Source organism: Syzygium oleosum, unplaced genomic scaffold, assembly GCF_021117445.2.
Source record: "Syzygium oleosum isolate NSW1041296 unplaced genomic scaffold, Sole_v2.1 Sole_v2.03, whole genome shotgun sequence".
Taxonomy (NCBI): domain Eukaryota; kingdom Viridiplantae; phylum Streptophyta; class Magnoliopsida; order Myrtales; family Myrtaceae; genus Syzygium; species Syzygium oleosum.
Genome location: NW_026607487.1, coordinates 19,703,915 through 19,725,330, shown reverse-complemented (window position 1 = coordinate 19,725,330; position 21,416 = coordinate 19,703,915). Strand labels below are relative to the sequence as shown.

The 21,416-nt window shown below is 43.1% G+C and overlaps 3 protein-coding genes and 1 non-coding gene across 4 annotated transcripts; all 4 read right to left on the bottom strand.

The window, feature by feature from the left end:
* Positions 1 to 342: 342 nt before the first annotated feature.
* LOC115683756 (oxysterol-binding protein-related protein 3C) lies at positions 343 to 6,299 on the bottom strand. The gene is made up of 11 exons (XM_030608362.2): positions 5,965 to 6,299; positions 4,836 to 4,929; positions 4,376 to 4,492; positions 4,196 to 4,268; positions 3,994 to 4,112; positions 3,621 to 3,742; positions 3,057 to 3,233; positions 2,642 to 2,786; positions 1,443 to 1,621; positions 996 to 1,243; positions 343 to 638 (listed from the first exon to the last, which is right to left on the bottom strand). Exons 1-10 carry the CDS (start codon positions 6,060 to 6,062, stop codon positions 997 to 999), a joined length of 1,371 nt encoding a protein of 456 aa, XP_030464222.1. The 5' UTR covers positions 6,063 to 6,299; the 3' UTR covers positions 343 to 638; position 996.
* A 7,854-nt stretch (positions 6,300 to 14,153) lies between these two features.
* LOC115683927 (PGR5-like protein 1B, chloroplastic) lies at positions 14,154 to 17,809 on the bottom strand. The gene is made up of 7 exons (XM_030608589.2): positions 17,550 to 17,809; positions 16,991 to 17,053; positions 16,784 to 16,870; positions 16,079 to 16,316; positions 15,275 to 15,348; positions 15,005 to 15,103; positions 14,154 to 14,355 (listed from the first exon to the last, which is right to left on the bottom strand). Exons 1-7 carry the CDS (start codon positions 17,769 to 17,771, stop codon positions 14,263 to 14,265), a joined length of 876 nt encoding a protein of 291 aa, XP_030464449.2. The 5' UTR covers positions 17,772 to 17,809; the 3' UTR covers positions 14,154 to 14,262.
* Positions 17,810 to 18,392: 583 nt separating this feature from the next.
* TRNAG-UCC (transfer RNA glycine (anticodon UCC)) lies at positions 18,393 to 18,464 on the bottom strand. Its single transcript has one exon. It is a non-coding gene; the product is annotated as a tRNA-Gly (tRNA).
* Positions 18,465 to 18,705: 241 nt separating this feature from the next.
* LOC115683916 (probable xyloglucan galactosyltransferase GT11) lies at positions 18,706 to 20,774 on the bottom strand. The gene is made up of 2 exons (XM_056309312.1): positions 20,595 to 20,774; positions 18,706 to 20,461 (listed from the first exon to the last, which is right to left on the bottom strand). The coding sequence occupies exon 2, from the start codon at positions 20,345 to 20,347 to the stop codon at positions 18,794 to 18,796; it is 1,554 nt and encodes a 517-aa protein (XP_056165287.1). The 5' UTR covers positions 20,348 to 20,461; positions 20,595 to 20,774; the 3' UTR covers positions 18,706 to 18,793.
* Positions 20,775 to 21,416: the final 642 nt, after the last annotated feature.

Genomic DNA, 21,416 nt, shown 5'->3' with positions numbered 1-21,416 from the left:
GGATAGAAGGCGACAAGCAACTTTAGGAATAAAGTTCAAAGAGATGGATATGCCTTATATCAAGGCGGCTCATCAGTTGCATCTAATCCCCAATTGACGCCGACACATCAAATCATAAATTTCAAATCCAGAGGCCCGCTTCGGGAACCGACAGGAAGAGAACAAAAACTTGACCTTGGTGACCACACTGCAGACCAGTCTGTCGTGAAAGTGTGCTGAGCAGGCATGAATACTACTGCCCTCAAGCCTTTTGCGTATTATACCACTGGCCCATGAACACCCCTACATCACCCCTACATCATAATGCACTCTGCGAAGGGAAACTTTAAAATCCACGCACGATAAAGAATTTGGCCTTTTGTCACTCAATGTCTAGTGGCTGTGTCCTCCAAGAGCAGGACATGATCAAGCCGAACATATAGTCTGCTCACATGCATTTCCAAGATGATAAATCACAAAAGCCTCATTGCAAACAACCAGCGAGGCTATTCACAGCATTGCCGGGAAATATCTAAATCCAACAAGGCACTACTCTTTGGTCAAAGTCGATTATGTTTAGCCCAAAGGAAATCAATTAATCTGTCAAATATCTCAGTCTCTTCCTCGGGCAGCTTCGTAGTCGGTCCTCACTCTTGCATCTGTTTAGTACAGAACCGACAATATAAGTTCTGATCACGACTCTTTCTGACACTTCATTATCTTAATCTATTGATTCTATCCATAAATCTAGAGACGGTTGTGTGATTCAAAGTAGATCAACAAAACAATGATGAAAACCGCAAAAGAAAATAATTAATTCTAGGCATGAGAAACGCATAACTACAACAATATTTGGTAATAATAAATAAACTAGGATCAAAATGGGAAAAAAAGAAAATGAGAGACCAAAAACTTGATGTTAACAGACTACAAGAAGCATTGATCTAACATTTCACACCAGAAAGTTCCATGAACAATCTGCATAGTCCAACAAGCCAAATCTAAGGCAGGATTACCTTATTCGGTAGATACATCACCATATTGCCACGGATTAAATTCAATGGATGTGACATCAATCTCGTTACCGCTGTCAGAACTATCCGCAGCAGCTCGGTGTTCCATGTATCTTCCATTGAAACTGTAAACTTCCAAATCACCCCAGGGAGTAGGTGTGACTTCATCAGTTAGATCAAACCATCTAGGGGAAAACTTTTGATTCTTGGACTCTCGTTCTCTCTTTTCAGCTCTTTGCCTCTCCTCCAATCTGCAAGACAAGCAAAAAGAAAACATACGGGCTTGGTAAATCACTAAAAGAGAATTTGGAGTGCCTGTGTAATTTGGTTCCAAAATTTTGTCCAGATTAAATGCTATAATTTAAGGTTGAGGAATTCTTTGTTAATGGTTTCCACCATCAGAGAGAGAGAGAGACAGAGAGAGACAGAGAGAGACAGAGAGAGAGAGACCTGCTCTTTTCAGCGCCAGCTTTGGAGAGATCACCCTTCTCAAGTGCATATCTATCAGGACGTAAACGAGAATCTGATGCCAGCAACTTCTTAGGAGCAGTCTGGAAGCTATTCAACTTGTGTGCAAAATGAGTATACTGGAATTTGTCATTTGCTGGAACTTCAGCAACATGCCAGACCTATAGATACCAATAACATTTGGTCAATAGCTTATCAAAAAAATGATAAGAAAAATAAACTTTGATCAATTTGAGCAATGCTTTTAGCTGCTAAGAAGTACTTAAAGAAAATACAACACCTACATGGTTAGTGAAAGCTCAGTTCCGAGAGTATAGAGGCATAAACGATATAAGGAGACAACCTCGAAAAACACAGTAAAGTAGTCATGCTCTGGAGCTACCTCTCACACAGTTTTACCCATAGTCAGATACCTAGGAAAGAAGTGAATTCATGTGTTTTTTTGGCTCATTCTTTTCTCATCATATCTATCCTTTCAATTTCTTTCTGTTATGTGTGCGGGTAGGGAGCTAGGTTGAAATAAGATCCGCATGCAATAGACAAGGTGGAGAGATCCAGCCAAACCCTTTAGTTCTGAATATATCTCATAAGTTAATTAAACATTATACAAGAACCATGCTCCCAATAAAGAGCAATTAGGTAGACAAGCTTGACAAATGAGCATTAGCAAGACGACAGTTGTGTACAGAACCCATGAAAACGATCAGTTACAGTATTTTACGCCCAAAGGGGCAAAGTGAGATTTGTGAAGGCATGGTTGGAAACCGTAAAAAGGACCATGAGCTTTCAAATGCTTTAACTTTTAACAGATAATAACAGCAAACAGAACGTAGCTGAATGTTGCAAACAAACAGATTTGGTAGCTCCTCTTGTGGAGAAACTTAGTTTGGCATTATTGTATATAAATAAACTTTATTGCCCCTTCACTCAATTCTCTCTCCAGTTTTTCACTCATGTTTTGAGCTTTCGTGCCCCGTAATTCGACCCTACTAGGAAACAGTCCAAAATGAAGGTATAAGTGCACTGATGACATGGAAGAGAGACGGGCAGTATTGCTATTTACCATGACAACCTCAACAGTGAAGTAGAATAAGGAACAGGGCCAGAGAACCTGAAAAGTTGGTTCTTACAGGGAAGTATTTTCTTAAAAAAAAAAATGCAAAACATTTTACTGGTCAAACCTCTTTTAACTCTGTGCCTGGAAGAGGCTCTCCTTCCAAGTCGCATGGTTGATAACTCATTGACTCATTCCACTTCCCTGTCATCAAGATTTTTGGTTCTTCGGTGGCATTATAAACATAACCATCAACCTCAAAACGACCAGCTCTGCAATGAATTGTGACAATTCATGAGCAGGACCAGCAATAAACAAATTTTTAAAATGCACATATATATATATATATTTTTTTTTTGTGGGGGGTGGGGGGGGTGAGGTGGTGGGAGGCAGAGGGGTAACAAGAACGACTACTTTTTAGCAACTTCACGGAAATGAGATACTTCCTATAAGGGATACTATGATAGATCTACAACAAAGAACAGTCCAACCAACAAAACAGAAAAAATGCAGGCATACAAGAATACAGAGCAGCTAATTACCCAAACCAGCCGCATGGTTGGAAGTACAGCACGACTTTGTCTCCAGTATTCAAATTTGTCATGACCATCTCCCCAGGTGAGTCAACCCATGTCCGTCCAAAAATCAGATTGTTAACCTTTGTTGGGGGTGGCACCAAATCTAAAACCACACCATCTCGTTTAAGAGTGACACGTGTTCTGCATTCAAATAACCACTTATCCATCATTGGCGGCTTCAGGAGTTTGTCATGAAATGTGCAACAAAGCTCAATCCTCTGAGCACAATGGACAATAAAGCACTGGTCCCGCATCAAAACAAAAAGTCGAATCACAAGCAATTACCAACTTTAATTTAGTAACAAATGAAGTCCAGCTTGTAAAACACCCCCAAATAGGCAGTGAAAAGGATCCACCCACTGATTAAAGGAAATCATTAGGGATGAAATATAGGTTCTTCGAGTGTCAAGGATAAAGAGTGTATTGCACACCACATGAAAAAGATAAGATGTCCGAATAACTGAAAAACTTACATCGAGAAAATTTAAATGGAAAAAAATTGACATGCAAAGAGAAAATTATCCATACCTTCCTACAGGATAAACATCGAGAGAGTTCCCTAAGAATTTGGTTTTTAGTTTTGATGTCACATCGTACGTAAAATGATCATTTTCTGCATGCCCGGCACTCATTGGAGGATGATGACAGACCTGAAACGAACACAGCAAATAATCAATTACCGAAAACCGATGTAATGTGGCATTACAAATACAAGTGCAGATGTATTCTAACGATCTGGTCACTCTCCATGGAATGATTCAGAACATGATAATAAGTAACCATTCAGAAGAAACTATACTGATAAGTCAAAGACTGCTGAAACGAGTATATGCCGAAGACAAGAAGGTAATAGCTATTCATGGCAAAATCTTCACGGAGATGACTCTTTTCAAACACTGACCTGCTCAGAAATAAACGTAATACCGCCATGATTCGCCAATTCATAAGTTTCCCCAAGAATAGGATTGAAAGGCTTCCATGTCCTTTGATAGGCATAATAGACTGATATAGCCCATGATGCTGAAAATGTTTTTGAAGAACTCAATCATCTACCTGACATTATTTGCAAGGGTTAATAAAATGAACATCCCAAGGACAATTACCTGAATAGACCAATCGCATGTATGGATCCTCACATTCATCTGCCCGATCCAGTAAATGTGAATATTCCATTAACTGTCAAATTAGTTCATATTTTGTGCCATTAGACACCAGGGAGAAAAGTGGAAAAACAAATGAAACAACAGAACACACGAGTTTCCTCCTGAAAAAGAAATTCAAACCTCTGCCATTTTCTGGAGCATTGTCATTGGTTCAAAAATAAGAACAGGAAGTGTCACCATTGATGTGACGTCTGAGCCAATATATTTTTGCATCATCTTCCAGTAACTGTCTCGATCCTAGAAAGAAAGGGGAAAATATTGACATTAAAAAAGCAAGAAACATAGTTTTCTAAAGCACAATGACATTTTTCTTGGGACGTGTCAACCTAAATGTTGTACTGCTAACTGCACATGAACAAAGAAGTAATACCAATTAGGCAGACAGGCAACAATATCTCGATAGCAGAATTATAACTCATAGAACACATAATTTCTTCCATCAGAACCTCACTGAATGAGAAGCAGAACTCGGCCCGAGGATTTAAAAGAGAAGTTGCAAACAAGAGAAACCTTAAAGATCTTTAGCATGGTGTTCCTCTAGATGCAAAAACCAGCAGAGAAAAATCAAGTAGGAACATACCTCCTGCCTCCATCTACCTTTCTGAGCTTCCTCTTCTGCATCTTCTTTGCCTCCCTCTGGATTGATGACTTCTAAACCTTCATATCCAAGCAATCTGGATGAAATAAGAAGAACCCAATACCAGATCTCAAATACTTATATCAAACAATCGTATTCATCATAAGGATGACAAGAATAGCAAATTGTTGACAAGGTACACCAGCAATAATAAGCAATCTAATCATTTTTCTATCTTGAGGAAATGAATTCACTATGCTTTTCAGCATGTGAAATCCATAATCAAGACAAACTTAAGAAGGTGCTTTAGGACGTGTACATTTTGCTCCAACCAGATGGCTTTGAAAGTTTCAAAACAAAAAAGAAGGCTGGCAAGATGTCATGCATTCCGCAAGAGACTCAAAACCAGGTCCCAAACATATATGCCATGCATATATATTGGAAATACACTTCCTAATAAATAAGTGTCACTGCTTTATAAAAGGACCGAAGCAAACCATCAAGCGAAAGTAGAAATTATGACGAAAAAAAGAACAGCTACTTAAAGCCAGATGCTCCATCAAGCAAGTTAGTTCATAAAGTTCTTTCCAACTAAGAGCTTAAGTAAGTCAATTCAATTTACATGCACGTACACCGAAAGCAAACTGATTATCAGATCATAACCGTTTCCATAGAAGTCAAACTCCATCGGATCCATGGTGACGGAGGCGCAGACCGAACTGATGAGCTGCATCCTTCCATCCATCAAATCTAATCTCCCTAACTTAATTACACAACCAACCAACAGTAGCCACTCGAACAACAGCGTCAATTCGGCTAACCACAGGCAAACGATGGCAGAAAAACCGCGAATCCAGCTCGCAGCATCCAGTCCGACCAGGCAGAAGCAACGCAAAACGAGCAGCGCAACTACTTTCTAAAAAAAGCAAAACCGCGCCGGAATCAACACGCCGAGGCCCAAAAATCACCAGATCAATCACCGAACGCGTCGAATTACTCGCACAAGCCGGACAAACAGAGACGGAGACGCGAGCACGGGAAGAGAGAGAGAGAGAGCTGATCACAGCTCGCCGCAAAACGTCAGCGATCGCGAAGCGACGAGAAGTAGAGAAGGATCGAGCAAGGGACGCACCCGTTGACGGATCTGTGGACGGCGTTGCCGAACATGGACAGCCCCGAGCTCATGGCGGCGAAGAAGCCCTTGCTCTGATTCTTCTCCGGACTCCCCATGCCTCCGCCCCCCCTCTCTCTCTCTCTCTCTACAGCTCTACCGAACAAAACGAGCTCGGCGACAGAAGCCGGATTCAACGAGATCGGGTCGGAGAGCAATCGGAACTCTCCGGAGAGAGATCGGAGACGGCGAGCGGATTCTTCTTCTCCTCCTCCTTCTTCCTCCTCCTCGACGGGACTCGATGAATACAACACGATCGCGAGTGAAAACGACGTTGTAGAGAGGGAGAGGGAGAGGGAGAGAGTTGAGAATAAATATAGGAGGGGGATGGGAGGGATGATTGATGCTGGAACAGCGAGGACTCGGTTGGCGGTTTTTTGTTTTTTCATTTTCCCCTTCTTTTTGCCCTTTCCGGGAAGACGATTTTTGGGGTTTTGCTTCGTTCGTGCGAGATTTGAAAATTGCCAAAGGAAATGGGGGCGGAGATCTGTTTCGTTGTTGTTTGGAGTTGTGTCCCGCGCTTCAAACGAAGCGAGACACCTGGAAATATCCTTGGAACGTGCTTCGCACGCGCGAGGTGCTGGCGCGTGAGCCGTGGCTTCCATTGCCGCCCCCCCCCCTCCTATTTGGAGTTCTGGAGACAGTGGGAGGACGGCTGGCTGGGCTCGTACCTAGTGGGAGGAATTTAATTGAAAAATGAATAATTTATCCTAAAAATATCGATAATATCGCTTAAAATAATCATTCAATTTAAAATATTTTTATTATCGATAATAATTTATAGGAAAAATACCACAAAAAACTCCAAAATATATTACTTGTGACAAATTTACCATGAATTTTTTTTTGTGACACGAAAAACCCCAAATTATGTCACTTGTGATAAATTTACTCTGAACTTTTTTTTGTGATACGAAAAACCCCAAACTATGCCATTTGTAACACATTTACCCCACAATACCTTGGCCCATGGGCATTTTCGTTTTTTTCCTTCTTTTTTTTTCTTTTCTTCTCCGGCGAGGGTCGCCCTCACTAGATCCGACATCGGGCGAGGGTGACTTTGCTCGACTCAGGCGAGGGCTGCCCTCGCCGGAGAAGAAAAAAACAAGGAAAAAAAAATAGAAAAAGGAAAAAGATGAAAATGCCCATGGGCCAAAGTATTGTGGGGTAAATGTGTCACAAGTGGTATAGTTTGGGGTTTTTCGTGTCACAAAAAAAAGTTCAGGGTAAATTTGTCACAAGTGACATAGTTTGGGGTTTTTCGTGTCACAAAAAAAAGTTCGGGGTAAATTTGTCACAAGTGACATAGTTTTGGATTTTTTGTGGTATTTTCCCTAATTTATATCTAAATATTTTCATGAACGATGAAAATATTTTTTGTTCTTTGATTTTTTGTAAGTGATCATACTTAAGAAAAAAGGTTTAATTCGGTTATCCTGATTTTTTTTATGCTCTAAAGGGCAAAACTCTAGTATTTAACGTATTAATGATGGACACTAAGTTCTATGGGCTCAGGTACTGATGGAGTTTTTTTCCGATTAAGGAAGCTTAAGGATACCCAGCACATCGTAGTAGGGATCAGGATGGTGAAATTTGGAATTTGGTATGGAAATAGAAGGATATCATCGAATACGTTGATTCTTTTTACCATCGATTTACTCTTATCTGTTCAATAGATCCCGAAAGGTTTAAAAGGATAGTTACAGTTGATCCTAGTTGCGAATATCCTTTGCTTTTTCCCGAAACTATAGTTCACGTGCTTAGAGATTGCGGGTATGCAAAGATCGGTTTGGTACAGGTTCGTGCCGGCTCACACCCGATTTATTCCTTAGGTGCAATATTCACTGTCTACTATACTTCCATTTAAATAGAGATGGTGCTTCATTGGGATGATCTGGATCCACATGAGGGAAACTTTTCAACAAAGTTTTTTGCCGACCCGATGATCTGGTTTTTAAAGATCAAGATGCGAAGAGAAATCACATGGGCAAGAAAGCCTGGAGCCAACATGTACGAGGAGACAACCTGATAAACAGGGATTTACAAAGCTTCTACAATCTTTTTGTTGGGGTCAGCATGTCCCATGTCCTCAAGAGAAAGCAACAAATGTGCCGATCGATTTGTCAGCTATGCTTTTGGAGAACCTTCAACTTCAAGCTTGTTCCCTTTTGATTTTGTTCGATCATTCACAAGTAAGCTTTTTGCACGCCCAAGAGCATTCTTCTGTAAGCTCTTTCGGGCTTTGTCCCGTTGCATCAACCCAATAAAGCGAAGACCACAAAATTAAAAATCATATGCCTATCCGATTATCTATAAATTTCATGTCCGAATCGATATAAAGATTATTTGTCAAATTAACGCACAACCGATAAAGCAAACCTATTCCAACCTAATATAAAGAGTTTACAAATTTATACACCCTGTCCGAGAAAGAAAACTCGAATCCGAATGCAAAGGTGTTCAATGCAAAAATGAAAAGAACAAAAAAAAGGAGATAATTGCAAAATTTGGATTTTGCAATTTACACTTTGCATCTCTTTAACCTAAAAAGACTCGTTTCCACTAAGCACGTCCAAACTCTACAGCCCAAACCCCCTTTTTCCCACTTTCTTCCCCTACCCTTTCACTCTACTCGCATGCTAGGGGTGAGCGGTTTCAAGTTCCTTATAGGTTTCATATGGAACCTGAAACCTACCATCGAGTACAGATTTCCCATTTTTTAGAATCTAGAACCTACCCGTCGGAACCTGGAACCTAAAAGCTACCCTGTCACAAGTTTCAGGGTAGGTTCCAAGATCTAACAGGTTCTTATTTTTATTGCATTTTTAGTTAAACAAAAAAAAAATGAACGCAATAATACTGAACAAGCTCGTCATTCATCAAAGAGAATACAAAAGACTAGTTTTCCTGGTATTATGATTCAAATAAATATAACTAAAATGAGACGTCATTGTGTAAATCGATACTAGGGGTGAGCAGTTCCATGTTCCGTATGGGTTTCACCCATGATAATAGGTTTCTCATTTTTTGGAACTTGGAACTTACCCTATCACAGGTTCGAGGGTTGATTCCAGAGTTTACTCAGGTTCAACCTGTATTATTAATTGAATAATCACAGTGAATCATCACTTTTAATAACCACCACTTACTGATATGATTTATTAACCACAACTTATATTTAGACACACGAAAAATATGAAACATTAACAAGTTGTAACATCCTGAATTCGACCCACTTTCGTGATCAATGAAATGGATGGTTGTTTCTCATTTTGTTTTGGTGAGGTTCGCCCTGAACTGATCATTCTCGGGATACTGACCAATAGGGAATGACTAACTAGGAAAACGATACGTGGACCTAAGAACTCGACCGTGAATCGAGTCCGATTCCGAGGAACGACGAGGGAATATTTTGGGCCAATGCGGGCTGATCCAAGGAGGGTGACGGATTTGGTTTGGCCAACAACGTACTATCGGATAGCGGGTGATTCCGCACGACCGAGAGTACGCGTGGCGAGCAATCCCGAACCTATTCCGAACGATCGCAACCCCCGGAACTAGCGATAAATCCTCGCGTTCTCTTAGAGATCGAGACTGTCACGACTCGAGTAATCCTAAGTCGATACACGTAACCCCTAAACAGCCGCCCGCTAGTGAGAGACGCTAAAATCGCATTTGAGTAAAATTGATCGTGGAATTGAATCCGGACTTCGGTGTCGAATTTCGTGGACGTACGCGTCTATTTTGCAAGGACGACGTCGTATTAATGTGGCCAATTATATTTGGGATCGGTATAGTCAAAAATTGAAAATTTGGCCCAGGAACGAAAAATTACCGTTTTGCCCCTAAGCCTATGCATGGGTTCCGAATTTTGGGGATTAAAAATGGACTAATCAACCCCCAATAATGCTGAAAAATCATGGACCATGTTGCCCCTAGATATTTTGGCAAGAATCAATCCAAGCCCTTGAATTGAGGACAAGATGATCATTTTTGGGGAAGTAGTTCACCAACCCCCACTCACCAATTTGGATAAAACTCTCCCTCAATCTCTTCCTCCCCTCATTCCTCACCATCACCGGCCACTCCCCTCTCCATTCACTCCCCCACTCTCACGCCTCACTCCCTCTCCATTTCCTCTTCCATTTGGCCGTGAGAAGCCAAGCCACGCCGGAGCGCCGCCGCCGCCGTTCCGTGATCAGCCGCCCTCATCACCTTGTTCGGCCTCCTTGGAGCTTAAGAAACCTAGTGAGTACAACCCTAAACCCTAGTTAAGCTAATGTACATTTCTAGATGAGTTTTAGGGGTTATTTAGGGTATTTTAGGGGTTAATCTGTTGGCTGGTGCTTAGGCTGATTATGTGGTGAATTTGGGAGTTTAGTGTGATGATTTAAGTGTGATATGATGGCCTAGAATGGGCTGATCGGTGGCTGTTTATTGTGGATTCGATTCGGGCCATTATGTGGATTAAATGGGCGCAATGTGTGGGCTGTGAGTTAGGCTGGAAATGTGGTGATTATGAGAGCCTAATGTGATGATTTAAATGTGATTTGGTGGCCTAGAACGGGCTGGTTGTTGGCTGATCATGGTGGACTTGATTTACGCTATTATGTGGATTACTATTGGGTGCATTGTGTGGCCGTGTAGTGGCTGACCTTGTGGTGATTTTGGAGGTTCATTGTGCTGATTTGGAAGTGAAATGGTGACCTAGGGTGGACTGTTCATGGCTGATTTGGTGTAGATTGGATTTGGGCCATATTTGATTAATCATGGTCTTAATGTAAATTGCCAAGTGTATTGTGAATGGACCATGAGGAGGTTGAATTGAACGCGACTTGACGTTAGTATTTTGATGACATATTGGGTACTTGTGTGGCCGTGACTTGAGGGAGCCTTGGGGATCATGGACTTGTGAAATTTTAATGATCTAATTTCGTGAATTCGTGTGCCAAGTATGTGCCATGGCTGGATTGAATGATTTGATTAGTTGGGCTTGTTGACATGTTGAATTGAGCATATTGCGGTGTGAATTGAACAAGTGGTTTTGTGAAATTGAATGCCCATTGTAAATTTCATGGATGCCCGAGTGTGAACGTATGGCCATGAGTGTGCATATCGAGCATTGGCATAACATGTGCATATGCGAGTGTGCACGAATGACATGAGCATGTGATCACCTAAATTGCCCTGATGCGTTTTACGCGGGGTTCAGATAATAATTGGTGATTGTGGACGTGTGATCACATAAAGCGCTGATGCGTTTTACGCGGGGTATTGAACCCGTCCTGAGGCGTGTTACGCAGGACGATGCCCGGACTACCGAAAGATGGCCAACCTGATGCGTTTTACGCGGGCCAGAGATCGATCTCGAAGTGATAGACCTGATGCGTTTTACGCGGGTCGGAGGAGAATTGAGAAATGGCATGTGTGTAAGTGTGCAAGAGTGCATCGATGAGCACGAGTATGAGCATGAGCATGAGTAGATGCATGACATACGTTGTGGCCAAGTGATGTTATGTATGTGCCACGATTGGGTTCTGTGTTATTATTGCGAATATCAAGTGCCTAACCTGCAGGGTCAATTAAGTATTGGATTTGGGCCCGAGGGCCTAAGTCCTTTATATTCTGGATTATGTGTTTGTTTAGTGCTTGTCAGGAGGTGCATGTTAGCCTAGTTTAGGTTTAGGGGGCCTACTCGCTGAGATTTATTCTCATTGTTATTTAAACCCCACTTTTCAGACCCCCGACCCTGAAGATGGTAGATGTGCCGCTTCGTTTTGGGATCCCGTATCACATAGAGCAATCGGTGACAGAGCATCTCGTAGGGAACGGGGAGTCTTATATTAGGTATTACAATATAGTTTGGGTCGACGAGGGCGGGCCACATTTCCGGGCCCATCCTTACCTCGCTTGGTGTTTTCGGGACCAGTTCGGCACCCATGGACCTCTTAGGACCTTCGACGTCCTGTTTGACATTTTAGGCCAGCCGGATCCGCAGGCCGCCGATGGAGAGGTCGTGAGCCCCGCTGCCACGTCCGAGGAGGATTCTGGCGCCCAGCCAGTCATCATCGAGATGGATACCGAGTCCGAGGGAGAGGGGCCGATGGACTGGGAGTCCGATATCGAGCCGGAGCCGGAGCCCATGGAGCAGGAGCTAGAGCCGGAGGATGATTCCGGGGAGGAGTCAGTGGACGCCGAGTCCGAGCCGGATTCGATGGATTCTGAGTCCGAGTCGTCGGACGATTCGTCTGAGTCCTCCAGATCCGACTCGGATTGGTTGCTTAGGTTTAGCCTTGACCATAGTTAGGTAGGGCCGATACTTTTTTATAGGAGCCCTTTTTAGATAGTGCATGACCGCCCGAGCCACATACCCTTTTTGATGTTAGTGGCCGTTGACCCATTTTTGGTTGGTGTATAGTTCAGTATGAATGGATATTGTATATCCCTGTTATTAATGCAAGTTGTATTTATAGTATTTCTGCTATCTTTGGTCATGTTGTTTTATATTGTACGGGTGTTATGTTGCTTCCGCATGTGCATTATTCTCTGTTTTGGGTTTTGGGTCGGCGACGCGTCCTGGGACGTCACACTGAATCGACCTCGGTAAGGTTGTCGCGTGCCGTAGGGTTCGGGGCGTGACACAAGTCATAAAATAAAAGCTCAGATTAGTGATTCTAGATTATACACTTATCATCTAATGCCATGAAATACCAGGGGATCATGAGAAGATAGGTTCAAGTTTCAAATTCTACCTACCTAAAACCTGGAACCTACCCGTCAAAACAGATTCTCCAATTTTTAGAACCTAGAACCTACCCTGCATATCTTGAAACCTGGAACCTACATGTTCCCATTGGTCAGGTTCTCAGGTTTCAGAGTAGAACCTGGAACCATGCTCACTCTTATCGCACACAACAACACAACACGGTTGATTATACGGAGTCACCCCCACATAGTCGAGCCGCCGCTAGACGCCAGCTTGACCCCAACGCATAAGACTTGCGCATTCTTATCTTTGTTTGTGAGAAGATTGTTTTCGGCTTGTGAACGGCGAGGCCACGTGAGCTCGACCTTGAGCCCACAGTTGTGGTTGCGACTGTGCCAAATCGGTCTTGAGCTGAAGAAGGCCACAAACGGCCGTGAACCTCTGCAACTAGCTCACGAACTCTGTAGGAAAGCTCAGCCACGGCCACCGGATCAAGCTAAGGTCAATGGAGAGGAAGAGAGGTAGCGGTAGGGAGGATTTCTTTGGAGATGGGAGTAGTTTGGAAAATAAAATGACAATTTAATAAATTATGCGTAGATGCAATTTGAAATCTATTTAAAAAGGTGAGAAGAATAATTGCGGGTTTTTGAAATGTGAAGATAGCGTTCGACATGGGAAGAAAAGTTGAAGATGGCTTTTGTCATGAAATGAATTAGATGTTACTCGTCCAGGCAGCGATAGTCCAGCCCTCGCTTGCAAAGGCAACCCGTGAGGGCGATCTTCTCTTAGGCTGCAAGGGTCCAGCCCTCGCCAAATCTAGCGATGGCCGCTCTCGCCTAGGTTGCGAGGGTCCAACCCTCGCCCTCACCGGCGAAGGTGACCCTCACTTGTGGCCGGTGGCCACATGCCCAAGGAGAAGAAAGGAAAAAAAAAAAAAAATTCAAAAAAATTATTAAAAATTATCCACGTCAGCGCCGACTGTGCCATGTCGGACAACTGGCGTCCACGTCAGCGATTTCCGACATGAATTAGCCGAATGGACTGAATTTGTACTAATGTGAAAAGATTTAGGACTAAATTTATCCAATTGAAATGTTTAGAACTGAATTGGTACCAATGCAATACGTTTAAAACTTTTTTGGTACTTTTTCCTCTATTTTAACATTGATGGAAAAATGCCACGCGACTTTATTTTTATTTCCATCTCACGTTACAATATTAAAAAAAGGCCACGTGGATTTGCTGCCCACTAAGACATAACAAAACTGAGAAAAGTAATAAAGTGAAATGAACTCAACTCTTTATACCAGTACTTCAAAATTTTGATGTTCCAGAACACAATACGAAGGAAAGATCGAACCTTGCTCTGACATATTGTGTCCTATAAGGAGGCGGCTACATCGTAACTATTCTACGGTATCAGAAATACGACAACTAACAACTGCTTTTAAGGTAAGCCAATTTCGACGTACCCCGCCAACCTGGACATAAATGAAGAAATTCCGGCGCTGTACAAAATGCAATGACAGTTCGGATATGCCTTGGAAAACATTTCAGATGCATCTTTGGCGTCGAGTCCTGCCTCTCCGAGCAACAAGGTATACACGACCATAAACCCATCGTCTGCCTAATATTGAGACAGGTTGCTGCAAGATGAAGACATAACAAATTAATTGATGCATCACAAACTACTCAGAGAAAAAAAGGGCAGCGCTTTCAAATTACAATATAGCTCAATGAACCAGCTTTCAGATTACAATATAACAAATTTATCAATGGGTGTTTCCATGGCAGGAAAGATTTAATTTCAGAAAATTTGTTGACCTTTGTAAAAGCAAGGCTAATATAGACTTACGAAGAGGAGATTCTTCCTTCTTTACCCGCGATATGTTTTTTAGTATTCAGATTGCTATCAGTGAGATTTGGTAAAAGGAAGTTAAGAACCATGCAGTGAAAAAGTTCTCTAATCCGTTTCTCTTCAATAAACTTTCAATTGGTCATTCCAGCTCAAGTTCTCAATATTATGATTGGACATGATCATGATGTATATAGTCAACATAATTAGAGAACGTTGATCCTGAATATAGCTGCATATTAAGGAGAGCATCCAAAAGTTTTGAGCGCTTCTGTGAAACAATCAAAGAAATCCAAGGAGCCACTTCCACAAGTGATGCACACTATAACCCGTTTTGTTCCTATGCCGAGTACCGACATGTCCAAAGGTACAGACGGAAGAAAATGATCATAACCTAAGAAAACATGAGAGGATCAGTTAATATACAGGCATGTCAGTACCTCAATCTTGGTGCGGAACTCTAAAGTGCTTTCACAAACGTGACAATCAGCTCTATGAGGTGAGCTACTAGATTTGTCTGACCTCACGAATGCAAAAACCTGCAAAAAGGTACAAATGTGAAGCAGCGACTAAATTTGACCAAATAACATGACTAAATAAATATTGCAAAGTCCTACATTTGTTGCAGATGTAGGCTTAAAGGAAAGTGAAAAGCAAAGTGATCCAATCACTTCAAGACCGAAAACAGTCAAAGACATGCTAAGAAATACCTCTTCTCCACAATTTGGACAAGCCCCTTTCAAAGCTACCAAGTCTTTCCTCCACAAGCCCAGAAGTGCTCCAACTATGAGAACAAAAAGATTGCGTAAATGATTCTCTGTGCAATAACCATGAAAGAACTATATTTTTCAAAGAACTTGACAGAACGATCACATTGTGTGCAATTCTAACAACTGCTGTTCACTGACATGCAAGGAAAGAGACACATCAAACAATTATCTTCCTCAAATTGAAGCACTCAAAGTTATGTTGACCTGAAGATGTTCCTCAACAATACATATGACTGCTTATGTTTCTAGGCATTTCGGAAATCAACCCAGGCAGACTTTTAATCATTCATGTGCATATTCTTGGCTCCTGCTTCTTGAAAAGTTCATTTACAAAAATAAATCAGTTGTCCTCACATGTCTACCGTAAGTCCAGTAATCTATGTGCTGACCACAATAACAACCTAATTTTTGTCCAAGTACCTAAGAAGACCTCATGACTCATGTTATCGCGTTCAGCTTATGAATTCTTCGTTCATTAGAAGTCACGTGACTCCAATGCCAACAATTCTGGAGTAGTATGCCCAAATATGAGAGTACCATACTCCGGTAGATGATTATGAAAACTTCAATCGAGACTTGTCGAGAGAAAATAACAACAGAAGAAAGTCAATTTGCTTTCAAAGGAAAAGAAAGGAAAAATCTGAAACTATCTACCACAAACATAGAAATCTTAATTAGTAAATTTTGTGGTACTTCATCAGTATAGCAACACCACACACGAAGCATTGGGCCAAGGTATATTACCAGAAGCTGAAACGATTGGATATCCAACAAGTGATCCTGATGCCATGAGAAGAAAGCCATTAACCGCAGAGAGAAATCCTAGTGCAGAGCCTTGTGTGCCATGGTAAATCCCCGAGTTAAATGGATCTTGATAAGCCAGACCAACAGTGTAAACTACTGGCACGATAAATGCCGAGCCTCCAAATGCCAGAAACAGAATCCATATGATGGCAAGGGCAAAAGCCTGAGACAAATCTTCCTGCCCTACGTCCATGTCAATCAATCTTGTAGTGAAGAAAAAATGTAAAGCGAGCTTTTTCAAATTAAAATCTATTAATAGCCTCAAAGAAAGAATCTTGATTTCCACCATGAAAGAGAGGTGGACAGGGATATTTCATAATTGTTCCTATAGAACCGCATGGCACCGGAAAAAAAGGTGGAGGAAATGCCGAAACGAATGGTAAGATGATTCCTATAGAGTCGTGACATCAGAAGAGGATGAAAAAAGCAGACATGGCTGGTGCTCACAAACGGTGGATAACCAATCACAGAGTGCACATGTGCGCACCCCCCACATGCGTGTGTAATTTCGGTAAGTGACGTATGCGAATCGTTTTGCCAAGAACTAATTCGATATTGATACATCCAAACAGATAGAGGTACTATGTAGGCCTTCCACGCTACACCTGAACATTTTACTGCACATGAAGCTTCAGAGATGATTACCTCTGCATCTGCATACACCGATTGTCGCCTGAGACTGCAGCGAGGATACTTGACAACCGAATCGGACCCGTACCACCGGAGTTTTAACTGTTCAGAATCATAATGGTAAGTAAGGAAGGAGAAGACCAAGACTCCAAGAGACAAAAAAGAGGACGATTCGAGCATCGCAACTAAATGTTGCGAATCGAAATGCTGCGCTAGTTTTACCTCCACTCGATCAAACATGTCGTCGACTATGAGAGGCTTGCCGCTGTAGTACGCATCTCGTGCCTAGGACAAAGACCAAGATGTGAATTCCTCCCTCAGACTGTCACGGATTATTAAAATGACAATAATCACCAAAAAAAAAAGAAGAAGAAGAAGAAGAAGAAAGAAAGTCCATGCTGATATTCAACAAGCCACAGAAACATTCTAACAGAACGATTCGGTTGTGAAGAACCCCCCAAAACTCAGAAGCTCAGTACATGCCGCTTCTGAAGATTAGCTAACGCGCCCCAACACCAGTGGAATTCGATAAAAGATTTTGCACAAGCAAACGGTCCTACGGCAGATGTTGGAGAACAGTCCGATAATGCTCTAAGAACGACCGGAACACGAGAAAAGAGATAGTATCAAGCAAATCACGAAGTGAATTCGGACATCGATGAACGAATATATATATATGTAAACGGTTACTACAATTCGATGGGTATCCTCTCCGCACAATTAACTCCCACTCCTCCAGAAAAGAGGCGATAACCAAAACAATCGCAGCGAACTTGCCAACCTGACGATAGAGAGCTTCGAGCGTCTCCTTGCTGGCCGTCTCGATGGGGCCGACGTAGATGCAGGACGGGGCCTCGGCGGCGAGGCCGAGCTCGCCCGGCTTGCAGGTGGCGATCCCGCGGCACCGCGTCGGGATCCGGACGGAGAGCGGGGCTCCGGAGACCCGGAGTCCCCGGGAGAGCCCGGCGGCGCGCGGCGCGAAGGAGGAGCTCGTGCCGGCCATGAAAGTCGGGGGGTAGCGGCGGAAGTTCAGTGGCGCGGGGGAGGGAGAGGAGGAGGAGAGCGAGGCGCCATATCTTGAGGTCGGGAATGAGTCCCGCGTCTTTTTCCTGAGAATCAGAGCGCGATTTCGTCTTGGCCACAAGCAGGAAGTGGCGTGGGACACGGAGGGGTCCTTTTACGTTGTCCCGATCGCGGAGTGCAAAGACGGGGATGCCCCTGACGGGGAGGGCCGGGGGGGCCTCTTTGGGGTTTTGATTTCGGCGGCGAATGTCTATCTGGTTCACGCGAGGGAGTTCGGTGTTCTCCTCCATCTCAGAGGACTTGGGAGGCCATCGGAACATCACATCGGGGATACATAGGAAACGTGTCGGCTTCCGTTTTGATTGGCTCGGGGATTGGGGCCCGTGGGATATTTTCTGGGGGCTATGATTGGTTGTGGATTTTGTGCCCAGAAAGGAAAGGAAAGGAAAGGAAAGGAGGCAGAAATTCGGGGACGGCACCTTTTTGTCATTTCTGGCAGTGCTTTGTCCTCGTACGATGTCGTCTAGACTGGGGGCGAAAATGAACATGTTGGGTGCAGGAGAAGGGAGAAGAAAAAATCGAAAAAACTGAAGGGAGAAGCTGCGTTTGCCGGGAGTCGAACCCGGGTCTATTGCTTGGAAGGCAATTATCCTAACCGTTGGACTACAAACGCTTTGTTTTGACTTCTGTTCCGATTTATTTGATTAAGCAAGAAAAGGAACACTGCCTTCTTCTCGCCAGGGTACAGAGTCGATCTTCCCTCTCGTGAACCCAGAAAAAGGAAGACATATCTGGAACGAGAGATCAGAACACTGGTTTGTGCATGAATGAACGAAAGCCAATGAATGAATGGAAGTCCGCGTATGTAGATGAAATTGCTACCCCCTCCTATTCGTTTTATTTGGACTGACTGTACAGCACAGCAGAATGATCGTCTTTTCCTACATGCCACAAGTATCTAAGGTTCCCCGAATAACAACAAAAGATTGTATGGAGTTCTTTCTAGCCTAAACTCTCTTCTCTAATCCTCTGGACCCTTTCAAGAACCCCTTTTACTGATACATCAAATGCATCTTCCAGGTTCTCTAGTTCAGACGTCGGATCGGCATACAGAATCGTCGGAATGAGCCGTATCACCTCCCCTCGCATGGCCGATACATCCTTCTGCGGAATCCGAAGCAATAGCTTCTCGATTGCGACCTTCCCGTCTTTTACCTGATTCTCCGGTATGAACACGGAATATTTGGAGTGATCGCCCGGCAAATGCCACTTGTATTGCTCATAAGCCGAACCGCTGTGGAAGAAAACAGGAATGCACCCTGACAAGATAGAGTCGAAGGCCGACCTTCTGGTATACGAATCCCCAGGAGGTTGCAAGCAGAAGATGGAGCTTTGAAACAGCTTCATCAAGAAAATCGGCTTGTGACACTTGTTTCCCCTGGAATTGCATTCCAACAGCTTGCATTTCCTTCTCGAAGCACCGCATTGGCTGATGATCTCGTCACGGATAGAGTTAGATAGGTTTTTCCTCGGGGCACCCGCAAACGAGAACAAGTAACGCCTCTTTTGCCTTCTCATTCTGCTTTGCCATTGGCTTACTTCGATGTCCTTCGAAGGGTGGAAGTAGGTGGGGTATGGTATAGCGAAATCGTTACCTTTAGGCAAAAGCGATGACTCGAGTACTAATATGGTCATGTTCATCGATTCGGGCAAAAGCATGAGATTGCTACCCCAATCGGAGAGTCGGTCGTTTTCTCTCCTGAAATCCCAAACAATTCTCCCAGCGACTAGGAAATGATCCTTTCCGCCCATGACATTCCACTCCGAACGTCTTCTGAGCCACCGGACAAGATCGAGCGAACCAGCATCTCTCAAGGTTCTGTTAGAATTCCACAGGTATCTAGCCACATCGAGGCCCACGTAATAGGGCACGAAAATTGCCGAAGCAACCGAGGAGTCACTGGTCAAGCACTTGTACTGTTTCATCCTGTTGTGAAAAATGACCTCCAATGAGAACTGATTAGTGGCATACCAACCAGTTTTTCCTAGAACCTTATTGGAATTGGCAAGCCGAGGACCAAGACCGAAGTTCGCTAACGAGTCGCACATATTCATCCAAGTACTAAGCGACTTGCACTGCCTGAGGAGGTCTTCATTGAACTGCCTCGGCAGCTTGTGAATGTAAACGCGTCGCCCTTCGCAGGACATCGAATCAGCTTCTCCATTTTCCCTAATTGTCTTTTCTTCTGCAATCTCCGAACTAGGAAGCGAACTATGAGTCCTGTTCATAACGCCTTCGACGGAGGAACTATCCGGAGCATCTTCCTTAAATCTTATGCCCTCGAACGGTCTTCTAATCTCGCCTTCAGTATTTGCATCATCGCTCCATACGATGCTGCTCTGAGTGTAATTCTCGGCAAGATATATCGGGCTATAATTTACTAAACGGATAGGATTTGCACGGAACAACGAGATCAATACGAACCAAAGGAGAAACCCGGCCAAGATAACAAACCATAATCGATTCCAACACATAACAACGAGTGATTTTTCCATCGCTTTGCTATCTTCGAGCTCTTCCCGGCATGTCCGATGTAATCATCCTCACGTAGCACGACAATCCGAAGTAAGGAAATACTCTCGTTGCTCGAAACGAAAGGAGAACGTGTTCTGTTTAGCTACAGAGACAGAGTTTTATTTCTCAAGGGACCGTGAGGAAATCAAGCATCGCATGGCCAACAAACTGTGCACCAGATTAAAACTGGAGAACCAAAAAGAAGATGAAAGGATGAAACCTTCATACCTCTTTGTTCACACCATCAGGAAATCTGCTGATTCCTCGGTTGTTTTCGTCTTTTTCCATTTTTTTCCTGAGATAAGAGCCATGAAAGTGAGGGAGCTTTCGCTCCTGGCGATCGAACGTCAACTTTGGAATGCGAAAAGTCTGGCATTTGCCAGATTAACACGGAACTCCAGATGTAGACAGGTAATCCATCTTTATTGGCACAAGCCAGGATGCTAAATCTGGAGTGTTTAAGACAAAGGGTCGTCTTTCCTTTTCGTCATCTATATTCTGTATCTTTAGGGCGCGTAGCAGAGGAATAATAACATCATTTTCATCCACTCGATTATTTTTCAGGAAACTCTTTAAGGCATTCACATCAGCTTGATTGTTACTGCCATAAATGGTTGAAAACTCTGGCTGGACATTAGCGCATCTTCACAGCCTACACGCAAGCTCCTATATCAAGCGTGCATGCATGATCCACTTGAGAAGAATGTAACAAGTAATTGTTTTAAAAACATGTAAGAAAAATGACAGAAAAGGAAAAGGCGAGCAGGCTGAAAAACTGGCAAAGGCAGACGAAATCACAAAGCAAACTGGCAAATGGGCTTTAATAGGGAACTGACTTGGCAATCTCTTTCGGTTCGGTTCACTCGGTTAGGTTATCTTTTCTAGGGTGATCTGTTTCCAGTTCGGACAATCGGTCCGGTCCGGTCTTACGGAACCGATCGCTTATTTAACATGAAAATGAAATTAAAAAAAGAAAAAGGGCGAGAGATTTCGGCTTTTCTCCGGCAAAAAGAAATAGGTCCAACCAATCAATTAGAGAAATCTTCCATG